This window comes from Gavialis gangeticus, unplaced genomic scaffold (genome assembly GCF_001723915.1).
Source record: "Gavialis gangeticus isolate Ggan-Ray unplaced genomic scaffold, GavGan_comp1, whole genome shotgun sequence".
Classification (NCBI taxonomy): Eukaryota; Metazoa; Chordata; order Crocodylia; family Gavialidae; genus Gavialis; species Gavialis gangeticus.
In genome coordinates this window covers 97,241,904-97,252,638 of record NW_017729022.1, presented here as the reverse complement: position 1 = coordinate 97,252,638, position 10,735 = coordinate 97,241,904, and the positions used below count along the sequence as shown (strand labels likewise).

Sequence of the window (10,735 nt, the reverse complement as noted above, 5' to 3'; positions counted from 1 at the left end):
ATTAAAAAAGATAAAATTAATATAGATAGAAAGTTGCAGTGGTATTGCCTCAATAAGATCACAGAATCACAGAAAATGAAGGTTGGAAGGGACCTCTGGAGGTCATCTAGTCCAACCCTCTGCTCAAAGCAATACAGTCTCCAACTATACCATCCTACCCAAGTTTTTGTCTAGCTGGGTTTTAAAAACCTCCAAGGATGGAGATTCCACAGCTTCTCTGGGTGAGGGAAGCAGGTTCAGTCCGTGGGACAAAACTGACCCTGCCTGCTGCAGGCAGAGTACAGGATCAGTCCAGCACAAGCACCATGGGCAGTGCACTGCTGCATGCTGCATGCAGTCTGTGGTGCCAGTACAAGATTCACAAGCAATATCTTTGATGTGCCTGATTTAGATGAACATCCTTCCCTCACAATATAGTGTTCTGCTGTTTTGGCAATACCATGACTGAAATGCATTAATGAGTTAGGAAGAATTCAGAGAAGAGCAACAAAAAAGATCAGAGGGCTGGAGAAAATTGCTTATGAAAGAAAATGCATAAAAGAAAGATTCTAAACCGGTATAAATTAGAAATACTGGTAGCCCCACTGGAGTCCGTTAAGGTGGGGAAAAGGCCCAAATAAATACAGTTTGGCTAACTGATTTAAAAATGTCTCTTCAAATACTTGAAGGCTTTTAAACATTAAGGCTAGATTAAAGATAAAAAATAACAATAAGAGAATTAACAAATAGATGGTTTCAAGGGAAAATTCCAGTAAATGAGATGAATTGAACTGAAAAATTCTCTCATTACTGAAGAGTAAGGCCAATTTATCACAATATGGCCAATTTATCACAGAGAGATTATCCATGTTTCCAGAAAACTAGGAATTATGGGTAAGGTAGAATCCTGCACATTTCCCAAACTGTTTGGGTTTATGCACCACCACAGTAAAGTCAGTCACTCTTGTGTCCTCTACTTCCCCTCCAATACCTTCTCTACTGTTACTTTCCCCCATCTCTTCCTTCACCAATTCATCTCTCTACCAATTGCTGCCAGCATCCTGACTTCACGCTCTCAAGTCTAGGAATCTTTTGCACTTCCCTAAGGGGAGCTCCCCACAGCTTGTGAAACACTGCTGTACAGTACTTAGCTATAATGGAATTAATTTCAGAAGATAGTTCACATTATTCTATACTTTAGAATCAGTCATTTTTAATAATTTCAAACATTACATTCAGTTCAGCATTTGACTGTGACATTAATAGACTTGCATGGATATAAATGTGACGAAGGTATTCAGATGGGGTGAAAATAACTTCTGAAAAGAAAACCAGCCAGAAACTTCATATCACTTCAAACCAGAATTCACCAAACATTTAAATATATGCTCAAGTATCTGCCTAGGGACAGACTATGCAACAAGTCTTACATTCTTATATTGAAGCCTTAAATGTAACTTAAATAATGCAGAGCTGTTCAGTGGCGCTTTGCACAGGAGCAAATCTGATGAATGCAGATTTAATCAAGGAAATGTTGATTATTATTTAGAATCATAAATGATGATAAATTTATGGCAATATTACTGCATTGTTTAAAATAAAACCCAAAACAAATTGGAGTCAGAATATTTTATTTAAATACTTTTAATGAAATTTTAGTTTTTCAATTCAGCAAGGAAGTCTACAAATGGTTTAAACACTCTGGAAAGTCAGTTAATATTAATACCCCTATTTTTTCAGTAGAAATTTAGGTATAAGGAAGTTGAACAACATCCAGACCAGCACAGCAAATCTTTAGTAGTCAGGGATGCAATCCAGAGCTTTGGGTTCTCTAGTCTAACTGCTGGATCATACCCATCACTAAAATAAATTACATACCAGAGTGCTCTTCTGAGCCTCAGCCAGCTTTGTAGCTATGAAATATTGTATCGGAGCAAGCAATACAATTACAGCAGCACCAACTAATGCACTCTCTCCAAGCAAGTTATAAAGTAGGATCACACCCATTATGATCTAAGGAGGGGAAAAGACACATAGAAAAGCAATACATTTCAGTACTCTAGCAACAGAGCAATGGAAAGATATAGTCTTAAACTACATAAGGCATTTTTTTACAAATTTTTAGATTAATGTAAATAAAACCACTTTTACTTCAAAAACTTTGAAAATCTAGGGAAAGAGCCTACAGATCTATATTATTTCTGATTGATATGTTTGTTAGAGCTATATTTAATACTGCTATTCATGGATGAAGACCCCATCATATGGGCTGCCTATAGACATACCTGTTCACATTTTAATTAGAACACATTGGAGAAGACTCAACTAATTGAGTCTGCTCCACATTCTAATTAGAATGCTCCAGCATCGCTTCACTGTCATGTGCATTAAGCTTCCCCCATGTTTCAAAATGGCTGCAAGGGCACTTTTTAACTAAATCTCATCAAATGAGTTTTAGTTAAAGAGCTCCTGTAGCCATTTTGAAATGTGTAGGGGCTTAATACACGTGACAGTGAGCTGCTTTAATTAGAGAGGCTGTCCAGAAACCACTCTAATTAAAACACTTCCCACCCCGCTCCAGGCACATGTACAGGCAACCTATTGTATTAGGAGCTGTACAAACAGAACAAAAAAACAGTGCCTGACCCAAACAGCTTTGCATGAGTAGTTCCATGTCATCAATATACAGGCTTTATTGATTCAGCACTTGTCATTCTGCTGATTACTAACAAAGGAGAAATTTAATGGTGAACTTATACTGCATACAGCTTTCCACTAGGACTTAGTAGATGTATCTACACGTGCATTTAGGCATGCCTAAATTTAATTTGCATTAGCTTAACATGCATTAAGGCAATTTAGGTTCACGTCTACACATTCATGCGTTAAAGCACATTAACACCATGTGCACAGAGTGATGTGGGACTAAGGTTAGTCTCAAGTCAGTCCATACACAGCATGAATGTGTCTTAATAAGTCTACATGTGCATTAATGCACTTTAGCTATTCACTCCTAAATCTGATACCTGCTTTTGATATGCACCCGCTCTGAAACCACCAGTTCATTTAACAACCAAAAACATGTAAAATGATAACACTAACTAACTAAGGTAGCTTGGCTTTCAGGCATGGCTTTCAAAATTAATATCCCTTTATCATTCTTAAGCTTCTATACTAGCCAAGGGCTTGACTATTTCCATTATTATTATTGTTATTATTGTTGTGGATTGGTCATATAGTGTTTTAGATTTATGTGATCAAAACATAATACAGCAAAATCTTTCAGCTCCTAGGTATTTTTTCCATGGCAGGTGTCAATGATACACATTATGAAAAATCCTAAACATCTATACATTCATCATGTTTTCTCCTGGGAGAGCAGCAATTCTCCCAGAAGAAAATGAAATCTGTACACGGCCAAAATTAAATGTGCCAAGCAATAAAATGCAGCTCCTTCTATTCTGCTGCTCTTGCAACTTTTCAGTTTGTCCATAAGATAGGCAGGTCCTGTCCTATATAGACTAATGTACCTATTGAGAGTAGGATATTAAAAAAACAAATAGAGGAGGAGCTGTGGGCAAAACTAGTCATTATTGGTAAAATCTGCAACTTTGCAACCCTAATTTGAAAGCTTTACCATAAAAATCTTTCCTTGCTGGCCTGAAGGTAAGCAGCTCACCATGTTGGGAGAATACAAATACACAGCATTTCAACCATTTCCTTCCTGGACAGATCTTTTCATTTGTAGGTATATATAAGGCTATACTTCCCCTGCATTTTCTAAAATAGCCTCCTAGATGGTCGCTGTGTTAAAAATATCTTCTATTTTCAGGGTTTTTCCTTCTAAAAACTAGGCCCTTACTTCAGTGCTGTACCTGTACAGGCATAGCCCATAGGTTGGGACATAGGAACAAGAACCACATTAGCTGATTTGTTTCGATGGCAACCAAGTTATTGATCTGTCCCAATGTCATCTCTCCCATGGACAAGTTGGATGTAGAAAGCCTCAGAATCTTATTGTATATCATTGCCTGCAGGAAGGAATAAAATACAGTTTATAAAGTTGCAACAGTGAATGGACATTGCAAAGTTGAATATCAATAACTTATTCTTTCCCTGCCTACCCCCCAAGCCACTGCTGACAGTTGGCAGCTGGCAGGGGAGGCAGAGCTGGGAAGAGGGCTGGTCCAGCAGCAACCTCTTGCGAGACTGCTGAAGCACCTCCACCTGCTGGCCTGGGCCACTGCCGGTGCAGGCAGGCTCCGAGCCCCCACCCCCTACCCCCACAACCAACATGCAAAAGCCTGTTGGGTTCCATGGCACTCTAACTCATGGTACTTTGTGTAAAACACCATAGTTAAAGTACCTCCCCAACAGGCTGCCTGAACTTCTGTACATACCCTAAGTATGCCTAACTTAGCTTTTCTCTACCTACTGTAGCTTGCTGGTAGTTTAGATAAAGGGCTAGTTTAGATGAAGGGCTTGGAAAAATTAAAGAATGAAACTAGATCCATTATTAGAGCATTTTACTGCAAGCAGATCATGGAAACATCTTTACTCACCAGTAAGGCACCTCGCAGATTGATGCCAGTTTCAGTGGTAACATAATAGGAAGCCTGCAGAAATGTTCTTTGTAGGATGAGGGCCAGGAACAGCAGAACTGCTAGGACATAAGCATTTCCAAGGAAATCCTGTGAGGACAGGTACGAGTCTGATTGATCCTATGACCAAAAAGAATGAGAAATGTAGAGAGATGGTCTGTTATTTGGACAAGGAGAAATGGGAGATTCGATTTTTACAGTGGAGCAACAATGATAATCAAACTGTAGTAAAGATGCGATTACTTCAGTTTACTGCATAACATCATGGCTTTGAACTTCTTTGCAACTACAGGGTGAGAACCTAGATGTTCCATTACCAAAAGTACTTGAACACTCATGTAACTGAAGAGAATTGCTTTTAGTAGAAGAAGGAATATGAGCCAGTTCTTAGTAACAGTGATGAATAAAGGTGTGGGAGGTGTTTAGCTCTGTTAGTTTCAAGTGAGGAAGAAGGTAGTGTAGAGTGGTACCTTAAAAACTAACTGGTTCAGAGGCATGAGTGTTTGTAGGCAACAGCCTACTTCATCAGATGCTAGTAGCTGCTGCCTAAGAATGCTCATGCCCCTCTGAATCAGTTAAGATGCTACCTTGCCATTCATGGTGTAGGAGAAACAGTTCACACTACTGATCAGTCTGTATCAGTGCTGAATGACTGGGCTGTTGATCTCTGTCTGTGGCCAGAGGAAAATTAGCAACTGGAATCTTTGAGCTTGGCACACAGACAGCATGGATAGCTCTTGAGTTTCTATCACAAATCTCAAATATTTGGTACTTTCTTAAGTACTCCATGCAAAATATTTAATATTCAAAACATTTTCAGCCAAGTTTGCTGGCTCCTCTACTCTCCCTTTCCTCCACAGAGTAAGTAATCTGCACTAGACCTATACCAGGCACAGATTAATCTCCCCTTCAAATCAGCTGTGGCTCACCTGGCTGTCTTCTATCTACTTATGTGGGAGTAGAAGTAGCAGTTTTGCAAGGGCTGATTTTCTTCCTCGTCAAACTACAATTCATGATACGAGTGACCCATGCAAAGGAATAGGTGATGTCTTATACCACCTGTTGCTGTGCACAGATGAGTACAGTAAACCATGACAGTTCCCAATAAGATGCAGGTAGACTCACACTAAAAGAATCTGTACGACAATTGGTGCTTATATGAAGGAAAAAGGGAAAAAGTTTCTTATTCCTTTGCAGATCTTGTTCTAAGTGACCCACACCTTAGTAGTGGTGTGCAATATTGAACAAATGTATCAGGCATTGACAACTTTAGGTTGCCCATTAGATTCTGCAACTTTAGATTATTTTTTCTTTAAAAAATACCTGTGTGCACAGGGCAGTGCTGTATTTCAAAAAAGTGCTCAAACCATATCTTTACCCATACTTTTTTTCAAATCTCTGTCAACACAATTTTAGTTTGAGAACAGATACCAAAACTTCTGCAGTCTGCTGGATGTGAACCACTGAGTTTTGAATTCCAATAGCAATGGAAAAGTCAGGAATAACAAGTTAGCAAAGAAACTATAATTAAATTATTACATTATATTATACATATAATACATTGAATTATATTAATGTATACAAATTACATTACATTTTTCTTCTGATCCCATTAAGCAAATCATGTTGTTCATACATGTTGTACCAAAGGTTCTCAAGACACATGTTGTCTGATTATTCATATCGCAATAACAACACAAGAAAATTAAGTGCCAGCTTCCTCATAATGTCCTACCAATGCACTTCAGTCATCTCCTAAAGACCTAAAGCAACCCTGCTAAGGGGCAAAGGAGCAGTTCACTCACCCAGCTTATTATGTCATTACTTTCTCTGCTAAGTTCTGACTGTACTTCTTGGGATGCAGATCATACCTAGTAGAAAATGGAGCCCTTGTGAAAATAGACCATGGGGCAGCTGACAGATGACAATAATTATTACCTTTGGAAGGTTATTGATATGTTATTTGTATTACATATATTTATTTTGATATATTTAATTTGTATTAAATCCTGCTATGGGATAAGCAAATAAAGTCTATTCATACAGTATGGCTATTAAGAGTTGGAGAAACAACTGAATGAAATAAAAGTGAGTATGCTGATCCTTCACTACAACTGAGAGTTGAATCCATCAAGAGGGGGAAAGGACTTTTGCTTAATTCATTTTATTTGTTTGTATTTTCTCCTCTTAACACTTCTCTGTGTTGCTCAATTTAGGCCAAAGCAGGAAGTGAATGTATCAAAATACCGTGAAGAAAACTGTTCTTATGGAATTTCCGATCCAGCTGGAAGTAGGATGTACTGGAATCCTTACAAAAAGCCTGTTCTGTTGCTTGATTTCTAGATGACAAGGTTTGGAAGACTATGAAACCAAGCCACATCTCTAGACCCTCTGAGATTCTTTCATCATAAGTGACTACACTACTGTGCTTTGCCATCAGATTATGGGGGAAAACTACTCTGCTCCGCTTGTACTGACTTGAATGCAGTGCCTTCATCTGGACCCCATCTTAACTCACTCCTTCAGCATAGACAGTCTCTGACCCAAACAGAGGATGATCTTGTGGTTATGGCACTGGACTGAGACCCAAGAGAGGCGGCTTTATTTCCCAGCTCTGCTATGGACTCCATGTAAAGTACTGAGCAAGCCTTTTAAATGGCCAGATTTTCAAAAATATTTAGGTACCTAGGTATGCAGAAAGGCATTTCATGTCACTTTCTAAAGGGCCTGAGCAAGTTAGGCACCAGAGTCCTATTGATTTCAATTGGAGTTAGGTGCTCAATCTCTTGAACCCTTTTGAAAATCTCATGAGACACGTCCCAAGTGCATATGTAGTTTATGGCACCACGAATCCATCTGCAGCAATGCGAACTGCACATGCTGCACATCCATGCTTTTGCCACACTGCTAATTATCAGTGCAATGGGGGGCGGGGATGGGGGTGGGGGAGGGCGTTGACACCAGGAGATCTTGGTGTCAAAAAAACTGCCAGAAAAAATCAGGGAAGTGCATGTGGCAGCAGTGTGCACTGCCTGAAACTGGAGCCTAGCCAACCAGAACCAAACTCCAGCTGCTGGCCAGGCTGTGCACCCAGGTCACTGTTGCTGCAGCCCCAAGACACCTCCAAGACCCCAGGTAAGGCAGCTGGGGCCAGCCCAAGTGCTTCAGCTCCTCTATCCCACCCGGGATAACTTGCTGTGTACCACAGCAGGCATGCAGGAGCATTCCCCAGGGATAGCTAGCAGCAGCACAAACACGTGCTGCTGCTATTTGTCCCTGAGAAAACACACATTCCTGCTCAGGGGAATGCAACCATGGGGCGCATCCACACATGCAAACACATGTGCTTGCAGCAGCTCATATAGAAGCGGTGCAAATTTGAGCTGGGGCTTTTTGCCTCAGTGCACATGCCCAGACATGCACTTTGTTGTAGAGCAAATTGTGCCACTTGGGAACAAATAATCCTGCCTGGCGCCTCCCGGATTTGCAGCCAGGGAGAGCTAGAGCCTGGGGCCACCACCTATGCTGGCCCCAGCAGTATAAAAACCTGTCCTGTGCTGGCCCCAGCAGTATAAAAACCTGCCCTAGACCGCAGCTAAAGGCTATGTGCACTCAGGAGCTTCTGAGGCTGGCATCACCCGTATCGGAGACCTCCTGGGCTACAATAGGCAGGAGTGGGTGGACTCTGCTGTGCTGGCCCGGCACATGGGTCTACCCATGACGCATGCAACCTGCCATCTGGTCCAGGAGGTGAAATCTGCCCTACCTCCTGACACCCTTGCCTTTGTTGACCAGGCCCTGCACAGCAGCGGTTCCCCACCCCCCCAATGTCCTCCAGCCCACCGAAGTTTGTCGTGGGGCCGGCGCCTCACCTGGCTTCATGGCGCTCCCCATTCCACCACCTGAGCTGGCTGGAGGACACCAGACTGCTTTTCCACCAGCCATTGCTGCCACCTCTATACGCTCATGCACTACACTGTCCATCATGCCGCCCTCGTATCCTACCCAGACACCAAATGGCAGGATCTGCTCAGTGAAGGCATAGATGGTGCACACCAGTGGCTGAGTCTGTACTCCACCCTCATCCCACGAGCCACTGGGGACCTCAGCTGGCAGTTCCTCCATGGAACCGCTGCCACAGGCGTGTATGTGGTGAGCTTCACAGACACCTCAGGCTCCTGTCCCTTCTACGGGCAAAGGGAGACCCTGGCGCACATGACCCTCAAGTGCACCAGGCTGCAGCCCCTCCATCTCCACCTCCAGAATCTCCTCTTGAGGTTCTGGTTGAATTTCACCTTTTTGTTTTTGGTCATCTCATCCATGGCCCCACCAAGTCTGACGACCTCCTGGTCAGCCTCCTCCTGGCCCTGACCAAGTGGGACCTGTACTTGACCAGGCAGGAGGCTGTAGCCAGGAATCTGCCCAGAGACTGTGGGGTTGCCTTCCTTTCACTTGTCCATGCACATTTCTAGGCAGAGCACCAGTGGGCGGTGTCCACCAGCTCCTTGGATACCTTTGAGGACCAGTGGGTGCGGCCTGGGGGACTCTGCTCAGTGTCCCCCTCAGGCACATTTATTTTCATGTTTTGACCCACATAATACTCTTATCCTGTTTTTTTCATTAGTTGTCCTAAGTATTTTGTTGTACCATTTACACATGAGCCCCCATACAATAGGGGCTGCTAGTTAGCTAGGTGGGCCTTAGGGCCCATGGTATTTGAATGTTACTGTCGCAGTGCACTGAAGTGACTGCTCCTAGAAAGAAGGACAGGTGCCAGTTGCCGGGGCAACCACAGTTCGTCAGCTGACCAGAAGGGGGCATGGTCTGGCCTATATAAACAGCCCAGGCTGAGGCCAAGGAGACAGTTCCCCTCTGGCAGCCAAGGGAGAGGGAGTGCCGCTGGAGCATTGCAGCCTAAACAAGTGGGATGCCCTGAACAGCTTCAGAGCACGGAGAATGGGAGGAGATGCCCCCTGGTAGTTGCCAGGCAAAGTTCTCCTGCCCCTGGGCTTCCGTAACCCCTTCCTGATCCATGATTACTCTGACCCTATTTTTCTGGGTCAGGGCCTCAGTCTTACTCCCAAAATTCCCAGCAATGGGTATCCTCTCTCACCCATCATCAATGGGTGATGTTTAGGCAGAGGGCTAGAGTTTACATTTTAGCCAGATGGCTTAGCGTTTATGTTGTAGCCTAGGGGCCTGAGTTTTCTGTTGTTTGTTATTACACCGGAGGACCGGGTGAGGCTATAAAGGGTTGGAGGAGGCCTCATAGGAGCGCCCCAGCAGCGTGGGGGTTCCTGGTGCCCGAGAGGGCCCAGCAGTCAGGTTCCAGAGAGGGCCCAGCAGTCAGATGCCCGAGAGGGCACCGTAGTCTGGATCTAGGGCCAGGTAAGCCTGTGGCTGCCTGAGCCGGATAGGGATCATAGACCCAAGAAGGAAGTCTGGGGGCCAGGCATGGCTAAGGCCACCTGAGCCCCAATTGCAAGGAGCACCAGTGTGGGCACCAGCAAGAAGCCCAGAGGGTGCAAGTATTACGCCCCAAGCTGGACACACAAGAATAGAAGCCCCGGAGAGGGCGAGTGTACAGAGGCGAGCCCCGGAGAGGGCAAGTGTACAGAGGCGAGCCCTGGAGGACATCCGCAAGGGCGCAGGCAATAGTAATTTGACTCAACAACGTCCAGTACATCTGAGAGGTTTGGGGCGTAGTATAAGGGGTGGTAGGAGCCACGCACAGCCCATAAGGCTGGGGGCACCAAATCAATCTACACAGAACAGGGGCCAGGATAAATAAGAGCACTGTGTCCAAGGGACAAAAGGCAGCCTCTCTTATAATATTTTTGTCATCAAAGATGTGGCGGGAGAGAACGAGGGTGCTTGATAGACAACTTGGCACGGTAGGGGGCACCAGGAGAGATCACGGCCGCTCCTGGGTCCCCGCCCTGTGACAAGTGGTGCATTGGCTGGGAAAACACCGGCCGTGCATGAGGAAGGAGCCCGTGTCCCTGAAAAGGGAAAACGAACCTAAGGGCTAGAATAAAAGACAGATTTTATACAAAGACTTTTGTAAAAAGACTTTTACTACTGCTCACTAGGTGGAGCTGAGAGAGGATACCCATTGCTGGGAATTTTGGGAGTAAGACTGAGGCCCTGACCCA

At 43.9% G+C, this 10,735-nt stretch overlaps 1 protein-coding gene across 7 annotated transcripts in view; it reads right to left on the bottom strand.

The window, feature by feature from the left end:
- The window catches only part of ABCC9 (ATP binding cassette subfamily C member 9), a 163,592-nt gene that overhangs the window by 113,902 nt on the left and 38,955 nt on the right, over positions 1-10,735 (bottom strand). For 6 of the 7 annotated variants that reach the window (XM_019515668.1, XM_019515667.1, XM_019515671.1 and 3 more), the window contains 3 exons: positions 4,542-4,700; positions 3,855-4,010; positions 1,858-1,992 (listed from right to left, as the gene is read on the bottom strand). In XM_019515668.1, the coding sequence (XP_019371213.1) occupies positions 1,858-1,992; positions 3,855-4,010; positions 4,542-4,700 (450 nt within the window). The remainder of the gene's footprint in view (positions 1-1,857; positions 1,993-3,854; positions 4,011-4,541; positions 4,701-10,735) is intronic. The other variant, XM_019515672.1, reaches the window with a different exon arrangement.